Source organism: Gopherus flavomarginatus, chromosome 1, assembly GCF_025201925.1.
Source record: "Gopherus flavomarginatus isolate rGopFla2 chromosome 1, rGopFla2.mat.asm, whole genome shotgun sequence".
NCBI lineage: Eukaryota > Metazoa > Chordata > Testudines > Testudinidae > Gopherus > Gopherus flavomarginatus.
Window position 1 is genome coordinate 203,537,114 of NC_066617.1, and position 27,552 is coordinate 203,564,665.

Below are 27,552 nucleotides of genomic sequence, written 5' to 3' on the forward strand. Positions count from 1 at the left end.
TATCAGTTTTTAAATATTGATGTTTTAAATAAATGTGAATTCCATAGAGCTTAATTTCACTCTGATTTTTTTTAAATGTAAATCTTGCTTATATTTTATGAATTTTGGAACAGGACAAGTGAATTGACTAAATCAATTGGTCTCTGCATGACCAGTGCACAATTTCCACACTTGTCTAGATACCAAATGGTGGTTGTTAGAAGACTCTGGCTGGCTCTACTATCACCATGTTCTCAGAGACCTCCCTCCTGCCATCCTGGTCTCAGACCCATAGACTTCATGCATAATCTTCTCCCTTTTGCTCAGTTACTTCCTGATACATGTCTTCCCTCGTCATTTGTCTGCATAGTAACATCCTTAGTTATGCTAGCTGGATAAAGTCCACAGCCACTTATCAGGCAGGAGGCAGTGGGAGGAAAGAAGCGTAACAGGAAGTAACTGAGCAAAAGGGAGATTATGCATGAGGTCTACAGATCTGGGACCAGGGCGGCAAGAGGGAGGTCTCTGAGAACATGGCGAGAGTAGAGTAATTATCTTACATTGAATCACCGATCGCCTATGGGGAATTACATCAACATCAGCAGTACTCTTCCCCACAAAAAAATCAAAATATCTGGAGATGACATCATGGCATTGGTCAAGTTCATAGGTCAGGTTTTATTGGGTGTAAGTGCAGGAATTTGGCTAGCTGCGTATATTTGTTCATTGACATCTTTAATTTTATGTGTTTCAACTTTTAAACATTCCAGCAGTGTGGTGTAGTATAGTGTAGTGTATGTTGGAAAGAAGAATGATGTTGGAAACTAGAAAAAAAAAAGAAAAGAAATATATTTCATCCTGCCCTAAGAAACAGCAGATCCACTTTATAGGGAATGTTGTATGGGAATGCTTTGTTAGACTGGAGGCCTGCAGATCAAGTTTTCCATGTGAATTAAAGCATTTGATAAAAGAGCTCTTAATGGAGAAGCCAATCAGCCTTGAACTGTAAGTAGAGCTGCTGCAGCGCCTCTATAAAATTCTTAGGAACATGGGTGGAGACAATAATTACAGTACTGGAAGAATGAGAAGCTGTTGGGTGCCCAACTTGTGTGGCACAGTGGCAGTACAAAGGGATTAGACGGCTTTATTGCTAAAATGTGATGTTTATTTCAAAAATATTATTGCGCACTGAAAGGCATATGTGGACTTCATAAATATTTGCACGTTACTAATGTTTGTAAAAGGGGTTGGGAGAGTTGAATTACAGAAGAGTGATTTTTTTCCCACAAAGATCAGCCTGACATACAGCACTTCATTTCTGCCATTCGGTAGCTAATTTACTGCTCAATATACTGGCTTGGTCCTTTTGAGTTATGGCCACCTATGTACGCAGAAGTGCTGCTTTTTTAGACTCCTCCATCATAATGTTTTATATTTACACAGACCTTTTCACTGCAAAAGAGCCCCCTAGTACTTTACAAATATCCTGAAGTCACTTAGTCCACCAGTGAAATGCAGCCATCTCTGGGGTGGAATGCAGCAGCTGTTTAGCAGAGTGCTGTGATGCTACACAACAGTATAGAGGGGGGAAAACCCACTGTAAAAAAATGAAATGGAGAGGAAAACTCAGGGAGTCAGAATAAAATTACAATGTGGCCTTATCCTTGGGATCATTAATTCTAATAATAGTATTTAAACCTTCTGTAACACTTCATAATTTCAAAATGTTGATGTGTTGTTACAGCATCTCTGGAAGTAGAAATTAGCACTCCCGTTTTATAAGTGATCAGACACACACTAAAAGGTTAAGTGATTTGCCAAAGGTCACAGAACAAGTCAATAGCAGCGGTAGAATAAGAACTCAGGAATTCCTGTCTCCTAGCCCTGTACATGCTAGAATATTGCTAGACTTGGAAAGATTAGATTTTTATTGGGGAATACCGGTAAATGTTGATTTCACTGTACACATGCAAACAGATAAAAAATTCCATCTATAATAATCAAAATATACAGCTAAACAAAGTACAAAAAATGCTGCTGGAAAACTCATTAGACTTAGAATGGATTTTGAATTAGGCTGGTTACAAATGGACTAGCAAATGAATAGTAAAAATAAGTACCATTTGTTGATTTAAGGATATTGACTTTTTATATTTTGACCCATGACATTGACAATTTGCATTAACAGTCTATAAAGCTTTAACTTTTTGAATCACAACGTCTACTGCCATTAAATAATTGTCTGGCCCGCCTCCATAATTTCCCGCTACTTTGAAAATTTAAATGGATACAGATCTTTAAAAGTGATTAAAAATAAACATTGATATGATCCATCAAAATTATATTAAAAAAAAAACAAAGAACTGAATTCTGCCAAGCCTCTCTTTCAGAATCATGTTTGGAAAAACCTCAGTTTTTCTATGTAAAAGATGGCATTTTCCACATCTCAGTATGACCTATTCTCGGCCTGAGGTGCTTATTGTGTAATAGCTTAAAGAGTACCAGATATTGATTCACTTGCTGTAATCCTTACTGATTTTGTCTTGGCTCCTTGCCCTTTTGTCTGCACTGGTTTTCACTTTGGACAAATCCCAGTTCAGCCACCTGTTCAGACAGACACTGGAAGATCTTAGTATTTTGGTAATTAGTTCCCAGCTGGTACTGGGCACACTTCTCACCCTGCAGAACAATGAAGCCAATGACCACCACATGGCTCCAGGCAGACACATGAACAAAGATGGTGTCAGTACACAGGCTTCAAAAGAGTGGCATGCTGAATATGGCTGGCAAATGGCACCTGTATGTTTGTCAGCACTAGTTGAATAAGTGAGTGACCTCCAGCCCAGATGACCCCAGAACAGTGGATGTAGAAAGATGACCAGAGAGGTGAGTTCTGCAGTGAGTGGTGCAAGTGTGGAACATCAACAGGAGGACTGTTTGCAATGAGTCATTTATTGTGGGAGTAGGACGCATCTACACTAGCATTATACTGATCTAACACCCGCTGATGCACAACTCGGGGTAACTTGTATTAATGGATGTCCAAGAACCACCGATATAGATAGATTTCTGTATGAACACCAGGCACCTCCCACTAATAGAAAGTTCCTTAAAGGGACATTCTAATGTAGCTAAGTCTTCAATAAGACTTCAAAGCACGGACATTACTATGTTAGCTTTTAGAACCATGGTGTGTAACCTTCAGCCTGTCAATTATACATGGTCACCTATCAATGTGTTTCCTGCAGCTTCTCACTGAATTTCAGGAAACTGGATTGGAAACTCACTGCGTGCACTTCCCTGTAGAGCTCTAGTAGCTTCATTCCAGTAGCTGCTCCTCCCCACTTCCCCCTTGTAGGCCTCCAGGAGCTCCTTCTACACCCACTCCTGCCACCCAACGCCTCTCCCTTCCTTGCATAGTATTAGAAGCAACCCCTTGCCCACAAGGAGGGAGAAGAAGTACTACTGCTAGTTGACTAGGTGAGGCTAAAAACTAGAGGGCCTTATTTTCATCGACATGAAAGCCATTTTGGTACTTTGCCTAGCACAGTGGGGCCCAACCTGCTTGTGGCCTTTAGGTTTTACCACAATCTAAACATTAAATAACAATAATGTATACCACCCAAGCAGGGTAAAGCAGCTGTAGTGTAAAGGAGAATCAGGCACAAAGTGCCTGAAGCTGGTAGCGTAAGAAACCAGAGCTGAGCTTCAGGCTACAATTGGCCTGGGAAGAGGCACTTTGAAAGCAATGGGTAAAACCTAGGCCCACTGGAGTCAAATGACAGAACTCCCATTGATTACAATGGGGTCAGAATTTCACTCAGTGGCTCTAGGACAAGAAATGGCAGGGGATAGTAATAGAGTAATAGAGGAGCAGGAATAAGAGAAAAACTGAGATGGAGAACACTGAAAAAGAGGAGAGATTTTAGTTAAAGAGACAGAGAACAAAAGGGAAAAGATAAAATGGTCTGAGAAGGAAAGTCGTAGTCAAAAAGAGAGAAAAAGGATTAAAAATGGGAGAAAAGAGAAGCAAAAGATTTAAGATTAAACAAAATGTCTGTCCCGCCCTGCCATTTACTCTAAATGCTATATGAGGGGACATTACAAACTGACCCCAAATCGCTGAAGGCTTATGTACGTTTATATGCACATTATATTACTGTGGCCCTCTGTATGTCAACAGTTGTGTGCCACTGATTTAGAACACCCTCAGTTCTTTTGTTAAGTACAAGAGAGTTGATGAGAGCTGCACACTTTAGAGTAGTCATTTGAAGTTCATTAAAGTGCCCTGAGGCCAGAGCATTAATTATTTTTCTCTTAATGATTTTATTTTGACTACAAATCAGCAGCTGTTCTTGATGTGACTTTTTTTTCCAGACAGTTTTGCTTGAGAAGATGTCTAAAAGAGGGCACACAAGAAAGAAAAGCAAACCAAACCAAACACAAAACAAAAAATGCTTAAAGGCAAACAGATTTCTTGAAACAATGTAACCTCTTCTTTCAGTGAGATACTTTGTTTTCCATAAACAGTATCCTACTAAGATGAACTTCTTTTACAATCGTACAAAATAAGAAAACTCTCAGAGAACAACAGGCTATCTCATCATCATCATCATCCTCATTATCTGAAGTTTAAAACAAAATGTTCAAGCATGGCTTCATGCAACCAAAAAGTAGATTTATTGTTATTGGAACTAGGCCAGTAGTTCAGCACTTGGCATGATCGCTGTTTACAACCATAATGCTCCCGGAGACAGGAAGCTCTAAAAATCACTCTACCATTATTTTTCTCCTATTGACACTTTTTGATCGAAACTTCTTCTGCCCAGACCAAATTTAAGTAACCCAATAGAATGTCTGTCAGCTGGCAAAGATAGCAGGAGTCACGCTGAACCCTCCAGACCACATGATGTTTTCAATTCAAATATCCTCACTGAGCTGTATCGTATACTTCCTTAACAATCAGCAATTCATACAGAAATGTCTACAGTTATATATTCAATGCAAACATAAGTCAGTTTTGGTTGTACAGTTTTACAAAGAATTATCCCCTCTTCCCACTAAGTTTCCAATGAAAGCTTGCACCAAGAAAGTGACTTTGTCTAAAGGACTGTGTTATTAATGAATATAATTTGCCTATCTTTCCCCACACTGATGGATTACCACTATTTGATTTGCAAGATCTATGATACATTATATAAATGCAGAGAGTTTTCATGTCAGATTTTGCCATGACACTTAATTTTACAGAGAAATCTAAAAGAATACTTCAATCCTACCTGAAATGATGAGCTGAAACTTGTTTATATTGTATTTCATCTCTGTGCTTACATATGTTACTCACATGGCATAGTATCATTCATAATACATATTTGTTAAGCACTAAGAACATGCTAGATGCTATACAAAGTTAAAGACAGTCCCCGTTCAACAGAGTCCTGCTTTCTAATAATTTCTTTACTAACAACTTTTACTTTCCCAGTTTTAAAAGGTCAATGACTTTTGAGTAGCTCTCTACAAATAAACAAAGAGAACAAGAAAACCAGAAAAAATGTTTTAACCACTTGAAAAAACAAACAATTTACAATAATATTAACAAATAGCTGCGGACAGCCTTGTAAATAACCCCCCTCCATCTCTCTCTTAGGGTGACATTCATTTTACTCATACAAAGCGTGAATAATCAAACTTAATTCAGGTGAAATATGCAAACAGTAGGAGGCAAAATTTACCCCCTCTAACCCAGACCCAGGGTCTGTATCTGCAGTCCAATATGCTGTGGTGACCACAACCTATGGGCTGGAGTAGTGACCACAGCCCCTTCACCACTTGCAACAAGTCTTAGAGACACTGGATTGGCACACTCAAAATATCCCAAGGCTCCTCCCCAAGCTACCCTCCAGCACCACTTTCCACAGCACACAGGGAAACACAGCTTCTTTCAGTTACAACTCCCTGTCCCCCCCCAGCAGAGTCCCATTCTGTAGCATCAGTGGTGTGCTGGCCCTCCATGCAGGGATGAATTTCACCCTTCTGAAAGTTAGTGATTGAGGATGATACTAACTTGATAGATCTGGAAACAGAAGTCCTTTATTAATACACAGATTATGAACAACACAAGCAACAGATAGTGCTGGCTTTGTATCCTATTATCGAACCCTTGGACCATCACCTCTGTCTGTCTATCCTGCTGTTTATCACAATATCATATGTTATACAACAATGTTATTTTTAGACTACAACTTTTCTTTTTCGAATACACTGATGTTACTTTTCTTCTCTTTTGCTTTGATCAATTATAATACAGTGAAATCTATATAAGAGGCCATCCTTCTCAGGAAACCTCCTGTTTCAAGAGACTCCCCTCCCCATATTTTAAAACCCCAATTAATTGTTATCCAAGGGTCCAATACAAAACCAACTGAAGTCAATGGGAGTCTTTCCATCAATGCCAACAAGTTTGGATCAGGCCCCAGGTAATCGCTTAAGACAAGTTTTACGGCTTTTTATAATCTATTGAGTTCCAGTCCGCACTCTGAATACTATTATAATTTTAAATGAATTTAACTTTTAGTAAAAGCAAAGTTTAACAAAAATGTCCTTAAATAATATGTCAGAAAATGAAACTACACGGAATGAGTCAAATTCTGCCATTAGAAGGCAAGTCAAAACCAAATGAACTCAGAATCTGGCCCATTAACTTGTTAGCACATTTCTGTCATCTACATTGCAGTTTAAACTGAGCTTTCTTCCTCAAATTTATGTCTTGAAGAAAGAGACCTAAAATGAATCTTTCTGATTATGTCTTGTAGTATCCTTCAAGTGTTCTCATATAGGCTAGTGAAGCGAAAACCAGTGGCACAGACTTACATTTTCTTATGTTTCATAGAAATGAAAAATGGCATATTCTTATCTGCCAAATTATTTATGTGGTTCTGACTCTGCCAATTGCTGAATTTTTAAATTTCATTTTTATTTCTTTAAAAAAAACAATTAAAAAAGATCTTGCAATAAAACTAGTTATAATAATCATTAAATTCCAGAAAAATGTTTAAAGGTAAGATTGACAGCTTCTGCAGGTAAACCAAGATACATTCACATCAATTACTAATATATTAACCCATTCAAAGTAGTTTTCACCCAGAAAACATGAAAAAAATGTTACCACCTACAAAGCAGACAGTTATTTGGCTAAATGATTCCATGTGGAATCAATGTAGTGTCCACCAGACCCTGAAACTTTCCCTCTCTAAAATAACTATTTCTTTTTAATTTTGGCCAATGAGCTTCCTGTGTGGTATTTGGCTTTTCGTGTTAGCTTTATTTCATCATAATAAGCTATATTAAGATAGCTACATACTTTGCATTGGTACAGAATAATGACATTTGAAAAATGAATGAATAAAAGGGAAAATTTGGGAGAAAAAAATAAAGGAAGATATTTACCAGATTGTCAGGCAGAGAAGCTTAAGGTTTCTTAAGTCTTAAACTACATTGTTCTTTTAGAAATTACTTACTAAGGCCTACAAGCCAGACAGGCAGGTTTTCCCAGTGGCATTCTGAACTGAGGGTGAGGAATAGTAATCCTGGACATCAGCCAATTCCAATGCAAATCTGCTTTGTACTGGAGGGCAAGCCAAGTCTCCTAAATACAACATCCTGGTGTTTCTGAAAATCTGTGATACTCTCACCTTCCTGTATTGGTATCGAGAAAATCAAGTGTTTTTTTTTTCAAATAATGAAGATTACACTGCATGCCCAGCAATAATGATACAGGCCTGTTGCTTCACTATTAAATGTAAAATGAACATTGAAATGTAGCTCAGTTATTTGATTATCTTTCAGCCACTACTTGGCACACACTTGTTTATCAATGTGCACACAGGCCCAGATCTTCAAGTGGGGTAAACTAGTGTAATTCTATTAAAGTCAATGGAGCATTGTCAATTTACATAGGTGAGAATCTGACCTATGATCTTAAACAAGGACTCATGAAACAACAGCTATAGTTACCTATATTTACAGTTAATGTCTCAAGTTCCTATTACAACACCGCTGAGGGTCAGAATTAAGGGTAACTGTTAAAATTAGTGAGAATGATTATTTTCTATCTTCTGAAAATGAGAAGTGGATTGTCAACATTTCTGTGAGGTTTTTAACGGTGATGTTTACACCTCCGATAACTGACACATCATAAGAGAAAGTGAGGCATGAACTTGAATTGTCACAGTGTAAAGCCCTTCTTTGTTACATCAGAGTAGTGATTTCAGGTAATTCAAACCACACAAATGGTATCCACAATAACCATAACTGACTCAAGCTTCCAATGGCAGTTCATGTATAATTGGCATCACATTACCACTGTTAGGAGCTGAATTTACCCAACCTCAAATATTACACAGCAAACAGAGTTTCACTTGATTTTCCTACACTAAAGAATCAAAAGAAGCAATGTGCTTTGATGCAGCAGCTACCTTAATATTTAGGCTTTATGCACATGCAACAGAACATAACATCAGAAATCATGCACCCAAATGCAAACAAGCCACACCTTTGGAAAACAGTTCAGTGTTGTATGAGTAAACAAAAACATATATTAGTCATCCACTCAAAATTTGAATAGCTAATGGAGTTTATGAGATTAAACCTCCAAGACTGATTAGTAGCATTCAAGGTCCCCATATAACTTTTTTTTATCTAAAATATCACAGCAAGCACAGTATTTTTTTAAATAAAACTTCTAATTGTATGTAAATGATCGTTGTTATTAGCAACCAAAAGGTATTAGCAAAGTAAATGGTTACAAAAATCTTTCCTACAAGGTTTTTCTTTTGGACAACTGATGTTCTCCCTCAGCTATCAAATTTTGACCTTGAAAAATCACACAGACCACAGTTGTGATTTCTAGTTTCATTAGCATGGCCAGGAACCAAACTGCAAGTCTATTTTTATTAGCTTCTCAACCACTTTGCCAGCTATTCATCTGAATCTTCAAAATGTTTTCTAAACACTCATCTCTGAATCATAATGCAAATACCATTTACTGAAAAGGTGGAACCTTTAATATAACAAATGAACATGTTTAATGACTGATACGTTTATACATTACAGCATCTCTTATGTTTTCAGTAAATGGATATAATTATCCCTGCATTACCCTATTATTATCCTTCCTTAGCATTACTAAGCTACATTTTCAACTGCAGTTTTTCCCCCCCACCAATTGGATTGTGAAGCTGATCCAAACAACCGGGTTTGATTAATATCAGGCTAATGAAGTTACAGGACATTTCAGTCCTGGTTGGATATTTTACACATAAAATGTATTTGCTTTCTGAATTTATGTCTCATCTTTAAATCTGTTCCAGGGGGTATGGTCTTCTCAAATTGTACATGGATTTTATATAAGGAAAAAAATCTACAAAATACGAGTTTCATTTCAAAAGCAAATAAATTCTGCTGTCTATAATTAGCGTAACTTCCTCATCAAAAGACTGATCTCACTCCCACTGTAATTATGAAGCTTTGCAAGGAACAGGAATGGGCCAGCTATGCAATCCTCCTGAAGTATACTTATAACACCATTCATGTTTATAGGAGTTATGCACACACATCAAGAGGAGACTAGGTCACTCAGAGAGTACACAGATGAATAAAAATGGAGGTGAGGAAGAACAATAACCATAAAGGGCTCTGTCTGGTTCCAAAGGAACAACAGATCTCAAAACAACTGGTAAAATTAACCTACTTGACTGCACCAGATAATGTCAGTTTTCGTTTATAAATTTTACAACACTGAACTATCCTTAACTGACGATATTGTATTTAGTCAGCCAAATCTTATGTTTTGACTTCACTTTAGGATAAGAATTTAACAGAAGAACAATATATTTGTAAGCACTTTATGAAAGCATACTGAATATGAAGTACTTTTTAGTGCCTTACCCTAAAACTGGAAGGCTGTATTTTCAAATTTTCATCAGCTTTTCTCTTATGGGCCTGATCCAGCCATCCTTACTCAGGCAAACAGACCCTATTCACATGAACAGTTCATGGGACTAATTACATGAGTTAGGAGAACAGTGTAAGATGAGTTCATAAAATTATCTTGTTATATAAACATGGCTGTTTACCATTTGGGTTTTCTATGATTATGGGCTTGAACTAAAGCCCACTGAAGTCAATTGGGAGTCTTTCCCATTGAAGCAGGCCCTGTATCATCTGTTCATGTATTAATGAATGAACTGTGTGTGCGCTAATACTATAATTTATGGATTTTAGCATCTTTTGGGGGTGGAATTATGTTCCATATCAATTTCAAATCTCAGTTGTTACATATAGCAATGACACTTTATTATTCTTACTTGGAATTAAAAGTTACCAAAGAGATACAGAGGACCAGATCCTCAGCCAGTGAAGTCTTCCATTCTAGTTTATTCAGGTTCTTATACCATGCTCATCATTGTAGTATCTCAGTGCCCTACATTAATCAATGTGACGAACATCTGCTATGTCTTTGTTCTCTCCTCCTCTCCCCAGGGGGAGAAGTGTGTGCAGTGGAGTGTTTTGTGGTGGAATTTATATATAAAATATATATGTAAAAAACCTGTATGGATACCCCTTCCCCCCACATACATATACACACATGTTGCTATATGGTTAAAGTCAGAGAGAGCAAGGTCAAGGATGCACATGTTGCACTTGGAGCAGAAGATGGGGGAGGTCTGGAATGGTTCTGAGCGAGCTCATTCCACAGCCTGGGTGGAAGGACCCTCTACACACACACACCCCCCCACACCCAGAACATTGACTCCTGCACAGACAAGCTTTATCCTTACCATAGAAAGTTTCATTGTCCCTTAGGAGTGGAGTTATCAACCACTGTTTTGGACAACAGAGTCATGTTGATTTACATCAGCTGAAGGTGTGGCCCTTTTCACAAATTAATATAATCTGAAGTAAGGGCTATGTTCAGCCCTTAGTTACACCAATGAAATCACCTTGATTTCAGCGAAGCTAATGAGTTTGCACCATGTAACTAAGGGCACAATCAGGATTGTCTTTTGGATATGCTTTTAAACAAGAACACTGTTAGGAAGTGTAAAGCATAATGAGGATTGCCTTATGTAAAACAATAAAAATGTGTGCTCAGTTTCTGTACTGTGAGAGTCTGCACAAGCCAGATCTTGCAGGATTTTCCAGTGCCGAAGCTGGACATATTTGTGTTCAAATTGTCCCTAAGTAATTGAAACTTGACTCAAGTAGTAAACATAGTCAAAATATAGCTGTGAGCAAATACGTACCTCTTCCACTTCTACCCACAAATCTGAGGTCATTGAACCTTGCTGCTTGGTTTTTCATGGCAGCTGTGGCATTTCTGAGCTCTGCAGAGTAGTTTTCATCATTTCCAGCCATTACTGTGACCAGTGTCCCATCAGGGACATCACCTAAGGCCACCACCTGAAAGATTAAATAGAAGAATCCTCAGTCATCGTAAGTTAAATGTATCAGTAAATAACCTGATGAAAAGGGGAAAAGCAACAATTTATATAAATTAAAAAGCTACTTGGAGTAAATAAGATATATTTCCAAATGTAGCTTACAGAGCCAGATACACATACGTATATCTATATATATCTAAACCACCTAAATGCACATAAATATGTACAATACACATAACATGCATACATTTATATTTACTAATACATAAATAAATCAAAACTCAAAACAACAGGACCTGATTCTGACCTCAATTACATCAGAGTAGATTGGGAATAACTCCAGCAAAGTCAATTACACTGGTATAAAATTAGTGCAAGAGCAAAACCAGGCCTATTGTCTCTTGGACATAACAGAATTGATCCACACAGTGTCAATCCATTTTTGTGCCATGTAATTTCATTGATTTCAATGCTGATACACCAGTGCAAAACTGTGGGAAATCAGACCCAAAACATACATTTGATCACTGTTCACAAAACCATTTCTTTTTTCCTTTTAGAAACAAGAAAGCAAGTTAATGAAATTAGAACCGTCCCAAACCATTGTTAAAATTGTAATGTGAACTGATAAAACCCAAAACATTTAAATCGAAGGCTTAAGCTCTGTCACTAATGTTTCCATTGTGTTTCAGCAGTGCCAATATCTACAAAATATCACCTAATATTTAAGAACATACATGATGCTACATTTCTGACACAATATGCTACATGACATTTAGATTTCTAGCTTCAACTTTTCTGATTTCTCTCAACTGTGTCACAGTGCTCATGTTCATTAACCATTTTAGTATTTAATTTCATCTTAAACTCTTGTGCAAGACCCAGTTCTGACCGCACTTAGACCAGTTGTACACCAGTGAAATAATAAAATAAAATAAAATGATAATAATAAAATCTAGCCCTTTTTAGTTTCCTCTTTTATAGATTTTAAGAGGAAGTAAGTAGTCCTGCTTTGTGTTCTCAGAGGTACTGCTTGATTTTTTCCCTTCCTCTTAGCATTTTCTAGTTCATGTTCATGTAGTTAAAATGTCTCCTTAATTTTCACAACCCGTTTTATGTGTTTCTCTCACATCACACTGATATTTCTAAACAGGTCCACAGGTCCTATACCTATTCCCTTTATTATACTTATTTCTTACTCATCATAATTCCCATACCATTTCAAAAGTCTCTGACCTCCCCTTCCCTTACATAGGCTACACTCTGCACCTTAATGTTCTTCAATGTGTTCTAAACAGACTATAACCCTTATTCTTGATTCCACATATGGAGTTGTGCTCATTGTGTCGAAATTCCTTCTTTGTGCATATATTTCTACTTCCTCTTCCCCAGCCCTCTTCAGCAGCCCATGCTTTAGTTTTTTGTTCTCATCTGTACATAAATGCTGTATTATCAGCACTATGTATTTCAAATCCTCCTGTTCTTGGCATGCAATGTTTTCTCTCTCCAGACTGTTGTGTGATGTGGCAATTTGGCTCGCAAAATCCATAATCATGAACCACAATCATGATGTGCTTACCAAGTTTTTTTTATTTAAAGCCTGTCATAAAATAATTATTCTACATGTATTAAAGACTTCAGGTATAAGGAAGATCATCTAGGAAAACCCTGTTTTACATGAGTATTTGTGTGATGATTTAAGGAATTTTGAATGTGTATATTAAGTGGAGAACAAACCTTCATGAATTACTGAGATAATGCCCTTAAATTGAAAAAGAATATGTTTAAAATTCACCATATTTACAATTCACCAAAGACAACTTCTATGATAAGCTATTTGAAGAAACTACTATAAAAATAATATAAAAACATGTGTGCGTACACACAAGAAAAATGAAAAACTGGAATGAAAAGTCATAAACGATAGGCACTGACGAAATACAAACATTTACATTATAAAACAGACTAAACAGATAAGTAGGAACTTGCTGACTGGAGATATCTAGTATTTTGTTTTACTGTTCAGCTTTTAAAAATATAACTTCAGAGCTGGGCAGAATATCAGCAAACCCATGCCACAGCACACCTAAACCTCCCAATCTGGGTCCATCAACCAAACAAAATTGGTATTTTAAATTAGGATTCAGATGATTTCCTAGTATGTTGAATAATTAACCTATATTACAATTTGTTATTAAACTTCATCAATCATTGCAATTTACAATATTTAAATTCCTTATAACTTTCCTTTATTCTGAAAGAAAATCCTGGATGTTTTTGGTTTAAAATGGAATTCTGATTCTAAAGACTATATGCAATAAGTTATTTTAAAAAAATCTATTTTATTTTATTGTGTGGAGTGTAAGAACAGTGTATCAATCTGTAGAAATCTCTTGATTTGTATTGTTACAATGAATATTATCAAGTACCCTAAAAATCCCACTCCTATATTTGAGCACAGGGTCTTGATGATTTGAACCGAACTCTGTGCAACTAGGTATTATGTGGTACTCAGTTTTCGCAGGATATAGATTATTTTCAAGTGGATCAGAACACTTTCAAAAGGGACAATTTGGAAAACACACAGTAATCTTTACAATCAGATTGCGTTTGTTTTTTAAATCAGCCAAATAGGTCTCATTTCATTCCCCTGCAGTTCCCACTAGTCGGGGAGTTTTAATGACGGAGAGCAGGGAGCGGAGTCAGAAAGCAGGTGGACACATACCATAGGATTTCAGAGGTTCACCAGGAAACGCTGTATCTTTGCTTGTACGTGTGTGTGGTTTAATGCTAGAAATGAATAATTTTGTCAGGTTAGAGCGTTTGACTCTCCTACTTTGCTTACAAAAGTAGCAGGGTGGTAGTTATTTAAAACATAACGCGCGAGTTCCTAACAGAAAAGAAGCTGAGGGTAGGTTATCCCATCAATCTAGCCTCCCTTCCCTTCCTCCAAGCCTGGCCATTCACCTGGCTGAGCTCTCTCTCCATTCAAACATCTCATTACAAACGATCCGCTCAGAAACAGGAGCGCAGAACTGAGCCCTCTTAGCTGCTGAGCTCTCGGCTCTAGTAAGGACCAGACAGTAAAATTTCGGAGGCGCTAGGGGAGAAAAGGTGGCTGGGTGGAAACACTTGTGCGCTCCGTCTACGTTTAGAAGGAGCGGGGCAGGCGTTGGGTACGAATCACATTATTGCTTCATTCACCTTCCAATACAGGGTAAGAGGAAAAGGTTTCAAACACGCCACGCTGGGCAGCCCCCAGCTGCTCTGCAGCCTGCGCCGAAGAGCGCATTGAAATAGAAGTGAATTCAAAAGTATCAGCCAGATTTCGAGACTTCGCTTCTCTAGCTCCCTTAGGGACCCAGAGGGTTTTTTTCAGTCTATTTTAAAGCAATAACTTTGCCTTGTAGTGTTATAGCGTCCCAGCTACTTAACTGCAGTTGTGTACAGGTTAGTATGGTTAATGATATAAAAATTCATCCAAGTGTGTGAAGGGGGAATTTGGTTTTCGGAATTGATCATTCCGACTTGACCTTCCTTTCTCCCACCTCTCCCCTCTTTTCCTAAACAAAACCCTCGGGAAGCAAAATAAACACTTGTGCTTATCCTAAAAGCCCTGTTCTGATACGTATTAAAGCTTTAAGAGCTCAACTGATTACCCCACATGATCAATGGACACTGCTCTGATCTGGTTTGGCAGCGGTGAACTTGGTGGAAAGAAGCCTGTCCCGTGTGAAAGGAACAGGCTGATTCAAACTGTCCTACTCCCGATCTTAAATGTAACCATTAAAGGCTTTAGGGAGTAACAGGGACTCATCCTTGGGGACAATTAAAAACGTTTGGTTGTTTTTTTTCATGGTTGGAGACATATACATCAACGGGAGAGAGTTCAGCATTATAAACAAATTATTTATAGGCCAAAGTCTTTAAATAAAACAAACGGGCAAGGGGGACTGAGTACTTGAATCCAAATAAGAGGCACTCGGACCATGTAGACAAGAAAAGCTGTAGCAATTATATTCTAAATGTAATCTACATTATTTACTCTTCTTGATTGTAAAAGACAGACTGTACTGATTATCCAGGGAGGCAGACACAAAACTTTAGTGGGGTCGATTTCAGCATATAGGACAAGCATATTTCTTAGAGGGGGTCCTGCTAAAGTTTTACATGTATGGGTTTTTGTTTCTTTGTTGTTGTTTTAAGAAAAAGGTCATACGTTTTCAGACAGGCTGGTAAGTGCACTACAGTAACTCCAAGTACGAATAAAATCAAAAGAGAAAAAGAGCTTCTAAACTTCTCTCTCCTCTCAGTTAATTTTAAACCACCTCCCTCGATGGAAAGTTGATGGTCTATGAAACCGCGAGATCATGCATCCTTTTTGTGCAAGAACTGCAGCATTCATAAATAAGTGGCCTTACGCGAGTGTTTCGAACGTCCATCAGAAGTTTTAGTGACTTCCATCAGAAGAAAAACCAGCACCTTTCATAGATGGGGCTGCCAAAGGTGGCTCGAGTTAAAAAATAATCTGGAAAAACACTGATATATTTAACAACAAACGAATTATTTTCTAACTCGCTATTTGCTCAGAATAAACCGCTGCCTAAGCAAGGTACCAAAATAAAAAAGAGCTGACTTTTAAAAGGGGTGAGCACCTGCCAATCTACACAAACGGGGGGCTTAGCACCTCTTAGTTTCCATTGTTTAGGCGCCTTCAACACAGTGTAAGTGCGAAACTTTACACAGAACTTTGAACATTGTGGCCTGTAATACTTCATGGTTTTACAGACATATTAATCCAGAAGTACCCCAAACTGCGATGTTTTAAAATGCCCTGTTCGCATTGTCGTGGGTTATTTCTATGTACAAAACACACTACCGTCCAGAAAGGGTCATTGTAGGCTATTGATACTTCTATCCACCCTGTGATTGATTGTGTTGCATCCTGTTACACAAGGTAGGGAGACACACTCAGCTCCTTGTTCTTTGCTGTTTATAGAACCACTCCTTAATGGTATGTTTATGAATGAGATGAAGAGACAGACCGGCTGGAGAGAGAGTCTCCAAAGCTAGTGTTCTGCCCCCCCACGCTTCTCTTCTCTCAGCTCTACAAAGTAACTCATGTTAGCAAATCAATAAACTAATACTGTTAAATAGGCGGGCCCGCTATACTCACTGGTGCACAACATTGCATAAAGGGCAACACAGTGAATCCGGATACACAAAGCTGGTCCTTACAGCAACTCCGGCCTCCTTATGTGGGACTACGCCTAAAACACATCTCCAAACTCCACGAGCCCTGCTCAAAGGGGGCCAGATTAACAGCCCAGCTCCGGGAAGGAGTTACATGAGATGCACGCTGCGTTTCTAGTCTGACCGTGTGCACACCAGAGGAGTTTGTACATTGTCCCGATTTCCACCCGGCTCCCACTGATTCCCCCCCACCCTAGTTTAATGCCTCCCTCAGAGAAGTGTTGAAAGGCCAAATACCTTGAAAGCAATAGGCAGAGTCTTGTTGCACCTCCAGTGCGTTGGGAGCACGGAGCAGAGGAAGTTGGGGCTGTCGGTGCGGACCAGCTCCCCGGGGTGATCCGCTAGCACCTCCACCATGCTGCGGTCTGCAGTTCTCAGCTTCCCCACCAGGGCGCCGCTGTTCTCCTGGCCGGCCAGCGGGAGCGCCTCGCTCATCTTCCCCGGGCTCAGAGTGGTGGAGGGCGGCGTGAAGCGGCGGCTGGTGCTGGTATCTACGGGGATACGCATCACAACAAGCCTGTTGAGTGAAAAATCTCCCAAGAGTTCTTACAAAGCAGCGACACGAGTGTAACTCTTCAGAGATCAGCCCTCTGGAGACCAACATAAACGGATACAGGCTTAGCACGGGGGGAGGGTCGTTTCTATGCCTGGCTCCAAAGTTAATTTTTCTAAAACAGTTTGAGGCAGCGAATAAACTGAGCTTTAACTCTTTGGCTTCCTGGGCCTGCGAAACAGAAGAGTTAATCCAATAATCGAAACAATCTTCCGCACGGGGGTGTACTGTGAAGGCTGCACATTTAGTCTTTGGCTGGTACAAGAGTTATTAGAGGCAAAGCTCCCTCCAAAAATCCCGCACACCGGGGAAATGTTTAGGCAGGGGAAAGCTAAGACACACGTTCAGACACTCAAGCAAAACCTGGGGCTTCCCAGGAGTTAATTCCCTATCAGTTTCTTCCAGGTGATTTTTCTAAAGTCCCAATAGAATACAAAATACATCAGTGTCTTCCATAGACAACAGCCGCTCTCTAAAATGGCGAAAATCGGCTTCAGTCTTCAAAGAGTACAATGCGCGAGCTACGATTTTCAAAGGTCAGCTGACTATAGCAATGTATATATGCACAGACACACACATATACTGTACTTCATCAAATATTTACAGTATAATCTGTAGAGAATTTAAACACAATAGAAATCCATTAATGGTCTCTGCAGGGTTTGTTTGTTTTTTAAGTAGCCTTGAAAATCAGCTCCAGTAGTTCGACTTGCGTTGCTCTAGAAGTACTCGTGTCATGATCTGCCAGTAATTTTGAAAAAATGTTCAGTGCATGGAATTCAATATAGATATAAATGCCTTTGGTACAAATTCTCTCCTAAGTCTTAGAAAGGTCGCAGCCGATCTCAAGCTCTGAGGCTAAAAATTCCACACATGAAAACGTGGGTTTGGGGATGTTGATTAAATTGTGGGTTCTCTCTGTGGTTTGGTGTGTGCAACAGCTCTCTCGCGTTCTCTCTCTCTCTCTCTCACACACACACACTCTTCAGAAGTCAACTAACAGTCTGCAGCAGTTTGGTGAGTCACTGCCAACTTTTTTTTTTTTTTTTTTTTTTTTGCAATCTCTGAGACAATCTTCCTCTAATTCGGCCACAGCAGCCAGCTGCTTGACAATATTTTAACCACAGCAGGTGGAACTCGGCTTTCGGAGACACGCTTTTTTCCTCTTTTCGCCTCAACGAGATCGATACTGAAAGCTGGCAACCAAAAACTAATGCCTGCTTGCAAAGGACTGCGAGCGTCCCTTCCGAAAAGAAAGAGGAGCTGAAGCGCGCACACATACACACACACACACAAAGAAAACAATGACAAAAGTTCACAGACGCGGTAGAAGTTAAAATATCCAGCCCAGGAGATAGCTCTGAAAAAAGCCCATTTCCAAAGCTGAGGGAGCTTGAAAGTCTTCACGTGATCACAGGAATCAAAGGGAAAGCGTCTTCATGGCTGCCTACTGAACACAGGCTACACAGCTTTATGGCCTTCTGTGAGGAGCTGTTTGTTTGCTCATGCTGATCTGGAAAGTCTAGTCCTCCCGCCTTCCTTGCGCCCTTCTGGCTCTATGAATGGAGATTGACTGGAAATGAATTCGCTTTTACTGTAAGAGTGCGGAGGAATGTCATTCCCTCAGCTCTTTTGCATATGAGGACGACGCTGGCCAATCAGATCCCTTTCCGGTATCAGCCAGGGCGCGGCTCCAGTCCGGGGGCTCCTGGAATTGGCCCGGGCGCTGCCACCGGAGCTACTGTAAAGTGCTCAAGCGTCAATGGGATGCCGCGGCCACCACAACACACACACAGAGGCAGAGACCATGTGCGGCTGCTGGTGCTCCTCAGACCCCCACCGCAAACACCAGCTGCTGGGGCAGCAGTAGCAGCCCTGTGCTCAATGCACTCAGCTCCCTGACTGTGGTTTGCTAATGCTAAAGGATATTATATGAAGTGACACCAGCACCAAGAATGGCAGCTGACAAGCAACCCCCTAGTCTAAGGCAGCCCTTCAGAATCCTCTCCTCCCCAGGGTTTCACTGCAGTTCTGTTTGAAAAGGCCACCTCTACTAGGGAATTGATGATCGGTGTGTTCCTGGGATGTCGATTAGGGCAGGGTTAACTGTACCTAATCAGCCTTGCGTTGAAAAATTATTCTTCCAGGCACCAAATATAATCACCTGAACTTTAGCACGATGACTGACTATATTGAAATGTGTAATGATATTTGCACCCACTCTCCCCGAAATACACAGTCTGGACAAACACAATTTTGCAAGGCTATCCTGCCTTCTGCCACCTGCACTTTAATCTGTCACTTCTTCCTCCCTCCCTCTACAGTCCTTTCAGGTTTATACAATCTCAATGTCCTCCATACTCCTGAGCTTTTAACATGTGCACAACAGAAGCTGGTCCAATAAAAGCTATTACCTCACCCACCTTGTCTCTCTAGAATCTCTTTCACAGGGGAGGCCAGGACAATTGCAGTCTTTGGCAAATGGCCACTATAGATATGCCTGCAAATCACGTTTTAAAAAGGCATAAATCATGCTATTTCAGTCACAAAATATTCAGCCAGCAAGGGGTTATGGCAATTCAGGGGTGAATGGCACTACCTGTGTTCCCCACCATGCCCTCCTGCTCTTACACAGTCCCAGAGATAAATGAGGTTTGAGTAACATTGTGGGCCCAGCAAACTACAGCTTGCACAAGCATTCACTTCCTTTTTTTTTTTTTTTTTTTTTTGTTTAACCACAGCAGAGTTTGTTCCAACTGTCCTTTCACCTGGCCTGCTTAGGATCTCTTATCACTCCTGAGAGCCCAGTCTAGCAGCAGTTAGGGGGCCCTACCTTCTCTCTCAAAACTACTATTATAGTCCCCTTCTGCTTCTCCCTCTCAGGATCTGCCCCTACATGACCACTCTGGTAGTGCCATAGTCACAGCTCAAGTCATAGACCCAGCCAAAAAATACAGTTTCCTCTGCATCACTATGGTGGGGTTGGTGATCCAGTCACTTCTAAAACACAGCTTTCCAATTTTCAAACAGGGAGCACAGCACTGGCCACCCTGCATCCAGGGTATTTTCCTTTACAAGTCCTGCTTATTTTAGGACATGAAGGTAAGCAATGCTGTTAGACTGCCCATAGCCAAAATGGAAGTAGTGGGATTTCTGTTCGTAGCATTTCACTCTGGACGTTGATGGCATGGGTTTAGTTTGGTTTTTCTTCTGTTTTTTTTTTTTTTTTTTGTAAGCTGTTGCCCTTTGCCAAATACGAATCACTTGTGGCAGAGGGTGCTGCAAAGCCCCGGCTGCCCTCCCTCATGATTATGTCCTGGCTAGCCTTGCCCTTCTGAAATTTCACACCCTTGTGAGCTAAATAAAACAGGGGTTACCAAGGCTGGCTTCTGCTGATGCTTTTTCTACACTAGTGCTCCTCCTGCTGATAGGGCTGGGGGAGCTGAATTGGTAGCAAAGATGTGACATTTTGTGGGGGAAAATGCCAAGTATAGACAAGGCCAACATGAGCTAACACTTGGCAGAAACTGTTTGGCCCATACCCTCCTTGCCATCACCAGCATTTAAACAAACCGCGACCTAAAACTGTGCTAATCATTTAATGAAATTACATCTCTGGGCCATGCCAGAGCCAGCACTCCTTTGAGATAACAACCCTTCCTCTGCCTCCTTATCCTTCCCAGGAGATGCCCCACGGGCCTTAGAGGCCACAAAGTTGACCGCTCCTTCCTCCCTGAAGCTGCTCCTTTCCCAGCCCCCTTCTTTCTCTGTGTCACATCAAGGGCTATTTCCTTACCCTCCACCCCAGGCCTGGCCTCAGCTGCAAGGGAGGGCCCAGCAGTTGCTCCCACACACAGGGATATATGGGGTATGGTGCAGGGGAGACTGCAGTTCAGAACAGGGATGAGGGCAAGCAAAAACAGCTGCTCCCCCAATGACTGAGAGGCAGTGGGGGAGCAGGCATGTTGGTTAATACAAACCATTGCTAAAAGCTGTACTGTGGTAACGGGAGAGACAGGCCCTGCCTTTAACAGCAAAGAGGAAGCGAGCTGAAGGCTTGTTCCTTGAGTCTCTGAGCTGCCTACGGTTTATTGCGCAATAGGGGAGGAGGGAGCGGGGAACCACCAAGCCAACCCCCTAATGCAAAGGCAAACAGCAAATAAATCCCAAAGGCGGTGGCGCTGCACCGCCTCCCCCCCGGCAGCAATGCGAAGCGGACAGTAGAGGGGGCCAGCAGCCTTTTTTCCTCAGCAGTCTCCTGCAAAGCAGGGCGAAGCCGCAGGGCGCGGGCGGGGAACGAGTCCGGCGCTCCTTTGCCCTGTGCTATGATAGGACTAGCTGGCTCCGCACGTGCAGGGAACCGCAGCAGCTCAGCCCGCTCTGGTGTAAAACACGCCGGAGCTAGGCCGGGTCTTTCCGCACAGCTTCGCACGGGCTACACACACCCACACACCCGGAGAAAGGCTGCCCGAGACACACACAGCACTCCCTCCCCCCAGATAAAGGCTGCCCGAGAGCAGATCCCGGGCAGAATAAAGGAGCCCGGGTGATGAACGCTGCCATGTATCTAGCGCTCGGCTGAGCCAGGCTCTGGGCGAAATGCCTCTTTCCCCAGTTCACATCTGCAAAGTGTGGCACTGCTGAGCGAGTAACTGGTAAAGCGCGATCCTCGTCTGGCGTCTCAGCTAGCCAGCCCTAACAAGCCGGGAACCAGGGACAGGATCAGGTGGCGGCGCAAAACTGTTTGATCCCTGAGCACACAACTAAGAGCTCAGGGGTTCAACTCGCAAGACGCGTCCCTGGTAGCGCCCGCTCTGGGGGCGAGAAGACGTGGCTGGAAGAGGAACACCCGTGTTAGGCGTGTTTAGCCGCTCTCACAACCCTCCATTAGCCGTGTCCCCTGCGGCCAGCACCGCCAGGGCGATCTGGTTCCGCTCTGCATTCCCTGCGCCAGCCAAGCCTGGGCTGCGCGAAGAGTGCAGGGCAACACACCCGTTCCCCACGTGAAAGCAGCTGTTATGATGGCGTGTGCCACCCAACTTACAGAAGGGGGCACATTCCACACTCCCCACCCCGCCGGCTCAATCGCCAGCCGCTGGCCGGCTCCAGTGCCCTTCTGTTCATGACAGAAGAGGGAAAAGTTCAACTTGGCTAACACTTCCCATTCAAACACAACCAGAGCCCGGGCGAGGAGCTTTACAAGGCTGGTGCTAGGAATATAATATTTTTTTAGCAAAAGGAAAAGCACTAAAGTTGCACCCGATCTTGTTTACACAAAATGAAGCTAACATGGATTATTTCTCAGTGTAATTCTCCCAGAGACGGGAAATTAATGTCCTTCATTAGCATGTTCATGGGGGGGGGGGTTAATTCCTAATATGCAGCCTGCTTGGTTAGTCAATAATCCTCTGCAGAAGGCTTCCGATGGGTATTTAATTCAACAGAGATGAGCACAGCCTGTGATCTTGCAAATTCACTAGACATTTGTTTTAAAATTGCTCCGTTGTTGCACGTAGGAACATTCTCACATTTCATATTTCATGATCCCGCTTCTTGTATACTGCACGGTGTCTCCCAGAAGCTGTAATTTCCCCTTTACTGGGAGCTAAACGTTATTGGAAAGCAGAAGCTGCATACTCTCCCTGCGTTGCAAACACACTACCACCACATTTACGACGCGTCCTGAGCGGTATCTCCCGTTCCCTAACGAAAAGTTTCTTATCCATCATACAGACGCAGTTCTTTCTATACGTGAGAACAACTTTTTCATTTTAGAACGGCTTTTCGTCGCTCTATAGTTTCCAGTTTTTTTTAGTAGCATATATAGGCGATGCAATTTTAGTATTTCCCCCAGAACTAACAGGGTAGGATCTTGATAGTTGTTCGAAATTTGTTTACAACACAGTATCTTCACAGAACCTTCAGTGGCAAATATAAAATATATCCTTAAATAACAAAATGAATGAAGGATACATGAGTTACTAAATATATTTATTAAGCAATTACAGGGTCGAGGATTTAATCAAAAAGCTATTTAAAACCTCATCATTTAACAAGAACATGGTTTTGTGTGTTTTTTTTTAATTCTGCCACTTGTATTAAATCATTGCAGTGAACTGTTCACTGTTCAGCTTTCACTTGTGCTAAATTATCTCAAGTTTAAATTACTTCTGATCTATTTCGTTATAATATCAGGAGCAATTAAAAAGGCAAGTGGGGATTTATAAAATACTATGTTTATTACATATGGGGTATATTAGTGTTGGATAACCTTTTTATAGACACTGAATAGATAAGGAGAATAATTTCAGTGATGTAACATCTCCATATTTGTACAATACACACACCTACAGAATTTGATTGTTTTTTTGGATCAAGTAGGATTCTTCAGTTCTAGTCAGGTGGTTGAGAGACATTTTAGTTTTAAAATTCATTAGTATACTGAGCTGAATTTCACTCATTAGTGATCCTTTCTTAATCTGAATTAGTCGGTTGAAATGGAAATGAAATTGAAACACATAGGAAAATGGAAACACAAAATTTCCATGTTTAATAGAAGACATGGGAAATATTTCATCCTTTTATCCTTGCACCATTTAGCCGGCATTATCCATGTTGAAAAGAAATGTATTACTAACCCAAGAGTAATAATAAAGCATTTTTAATAGTTTGAAGCCAGGCTTTACATTAAAATAAGCTGTAACAAGGAGTCATATAAGACCAGAGTCGATGTGGTAAATACTCTGATGGAGACAAGTGATAAAGCTGAACTTGAATGTTGTATATTATATGTCTATCAGGGTTAAGGCAGCAGTAAGAATGTTTTAATCTTTTGGTTAATTTAATTTATCATCTTCCATTTTACTGATCTGTGCATGATGAACAGAGAAATATAATTTGAATCTACTATATGGTGAAAATCTCTGGATGGAATCATTGTCTGTAAATACTCTGAAATAATAGAAGTTAATGAAATAAACAGGCTGAATGAATAAAATGACAGTTACTAGTGAAATGATGGTTGTTATATATGAATGTAAATTATACATATATTAGGCAACATTTTTTGCTAAGGTAATCTTTCTTAGTGTTCCAAAGGCTAAGAATTGTCATAAGATATTGTGAAGGTTACGCATAAGAATCAGTTCAGAGCAGGAGTCACAACTTGTATTTTAATGATTAACAGTTAGCATATTGCACTGCTTATATTTGTATTTTAATATCAGTTTATTACAGCTGTAAACAAACCACATATGACTCTCTAGCCACTATGGGTTGCTTCTGTTATACAGGATTGCTAGACCACAAAGCACTGAGCTTTCTAAACTAATGCAGTCAAGCAAAAGCTTTGGAAATATGAGAAAGCAGATTTAGGGATGAATTTTAAACAATATAAATTGTTCAGGGAAAACTGAGCATGAATGCAATGCAAGTTACAGCTACTGCATGCAAATACTCTAAGGGCAAACATGAAGAAAAATATACTTGTTCTGAATTGCTTAAATGCATGTGTTTTTGAGCATATTATACAGAGGAAAAGGAGCAAGAAAAAATATTATGAAAAGAAAAAAGATGTAGACCTTAACAGAATTGGCCCATATAAAATAAAAGTACAATCTACCAAAAAAAAAAAAAAAAGGCTCAAGTCCCCAATCCTGCAAACACTTACACACTTGTGTAACTTTACTCTGGGCAGTAGTCCCTGTGAAATTAATGGGACTGCTCATATGAATAAAATTAAACACATGCTTAATTGTTTGAAGGATTGGGGCCTAAAATAGAACTATTCTCTGGGTCAGCTATTGTCTGAATTGTTTAGCTTGTCTGTTAAGGCCCTGTTGCCAAAAACTCTTAATTGTGTGAGAAATCTTTGCTTCTACATGTGATATGTTGAAGGACTGCTCATATGAATAAAGATTTGTAGGATCAGGCCTTTACAACTGATCCTGGAAACACTTAATGCTAGGAATAGCAATTGTTATCATAAGTAGTCTGATTGAATTGGCTAAAAACAACTACTCTGTTATTTAACATATTAAAATATTTTTGTGCTGCTTGCCTTTGAGTTTTATGATTAAATACAGCACTGAGAAAAGTAGTATTCTATAGTTATAGCCATATAATCCTCACTATATTCCACAATGGCCTTGTGTATACATTGAAATATATATATTCAATCAAAGTAAGCTAATGTGTAGGAAAGGCCATTGAGACAAAATGGGATGTGAGGTCTCCAATATGTGGAAGACATTTCCCTCTATATATTTAATTGGACTGGCTGGTGCTTATCCATTGTTATGCCAAGACTTTGGCTTGGAAGAAGGTAACTTGGCTGCAATTCAATCCAGGCAGGCTGAGGTTGTGCAGGTATGTTGGGGAGCCAACTAGAGAAATGGCACAGTTGATATGAACTCTGGACATCTGCCTAACTTTTGTTGGTCAGGTTTGCAGCAAAGGGAATATTATTATTGAATCCCCAACCATTTTTGATAACAAAAGTACCAGCAGCGGCCAAAAGCACATTGACGCTATGCCCGGCTCATGAGACAGCTCATGGTGTCCAATTCCTCTTTTCTCCAGGGAGGAGGCAAAGGTGTAGTAATTTGCTGCTGGTCTATACCAGCAGTCAATTATGGACACTCCCCAATGGTGGCTCAACTTTTCTGGCAGGTTTGTTAGGGGTCAAAGCCAAGGTTCGGCTCATTCCTGGCCACTCCCTGCTCAGCTGCTTCAGAGTGTGTGAGAATAACTGGGTGTCCAGTCCATGCAGACACCAGCATGCCCCAATCCAAGATCTGCACAGCTCAGGCAGGGGCATAGGACATTCTTACTCCTCTCTAGTCAACTGCACGTGGATGTAGCTCAAGTCACAAACTGGCCCTACATATACTATAAACTTTTTGTATACAGGATATTTTTACTTTGTGTACTACATTGATATCCATAAACTGGCATGCTGCAGTGAAGGATTGGTCAAAGTTACCATTGCAAAGCCATCCTTCTGCAGTTTCTAATTTGTGCATTCCATATTGTGTTGGCTAGAAATTTGAAATGCAGGTTAGATGCAACTTAAAAAAAATAAAGTTGGTTACTCAAGGCAATGCTGTAGACTAAGCCAAGAAGTGCTGTTTTGAAATGCATAAATAGAGGTATCCCACCAAGGAGGCAACAATTCCCCCTTTCTCAGCACTCAGATCACAGCAGGAGCAATGCAGTTAGTTCTGGGCATCATACTATTGGCTATATATCAGTAAATGAGGCAAATTCCAGAGAAGGGAACTACAGCGATTAAAGGTCTGGAAGGGACTACCTATGAGGAAAGATTAAAGGAATAAAATGTCTCCATATATTTGAGGTAAAAAAGAAAGCCAAAGGGGACAGTGTGACTGAGTTTTACAAGTACATAAAAGGGTACTATAAAAAGGAAGGGGAGGAACTGTTTTCATTAGTTTAAAAATGATAAGACAAGAAATAACAGATGCAAACTGAAGGAAAATAAGGTCAGGTTTAAGAACAGGGGCAATTCTGATCATAAGATCAAATCGACAGTGGAATATGCTGCAACATCACTTGAACTTTTCAAGTCACTGCTGAGAAGTATCTTTACAGACAAAATTTAGTGGTGCCAAAAACGCAGTGATACAAGATTACTTGGAATCCCTAATGATTTTAAGCCAATTTACAGATGCTCTAAAAATGAGCTTATACAAATACGCTCTGGTTTCTGATGATTTCTTTCTTTGCACATAAATAAATATATAAATATAATAAAAGGCTGAATTAAGAATTTCCCTTTAATATTATAATGTTGTAGCTAATCTGAGAGTAGAAGCCCAGTTACTTGAGATACATAGGATTGTGGGGTGTAAAGAGCATGGAAGTGAGTGATCTGAATAATTACTACTGTGTATGTGTAGCAACTGGTTTTGAAGACTTAAATGAGGAGTGCGTACCATTATATTGTGAGTTACATGTCTCTGTTAGTATAGATAACATCTTTCACACCTAGTGATTTCAATGGCACCTTTCTATACTAAGGTTTACATAATATCAACCTACACGGGTTCATTGTAAGGTTTAGGCTTTTGATGGGGTTTCATATACTGTGGTTGCAAGGAGAGAGTGAATTGCTTTCTCCCCTTTCTTTCTCCCTCCACATCTGGGACATTGGTTCTAGGCTGAGGAGATAAGGTGAATACTGGCAGCTCCTTCACTTAGCTGCCCATAGTAGAAAACGCTCCTCAGTGAATTTGCTTAGCATTTTCAATACTGTTTCACAAGTGAGCATCATGGAAATTGATTGTGCTTTGTGATCTTCCTGGAGCT

At 40.3% G+C, this 27,552-nt stretch overlaps 1 protein-coding gene across 7 annotated transcripts in view; it reads right to left on the reverse strand.

Annotated features, from left to right (window-relative positions):
* RUNX1 (RUNX family transcription factor 1) overlaps window positions 1-27,552 on the reverse strand; it is a 219,772-nt gene that overhangs the window by 68,713 nt on the left and 123,507 nt on the right. For all 7 annotated transcript variants that reach the window (XM_050929377.1, XM_050929344.1, XM_050929393.1 and 4 more), the window contains 2 exons: window positions 16,911-17,164; window positions 11,283-11,439 (listed from right to left, as the gene is read on the reverse strand). In XM_050929377.1, coding sequence (XP_050785334.1) covers window positions 11,283-11,439; window positions 16,911-17,164 — 411 coding nt within the window. The remainder of the gene's footprint in view (window positions 1-11,282; window positions 11,440-16,910; window positions 17,165-27,552) is intronic.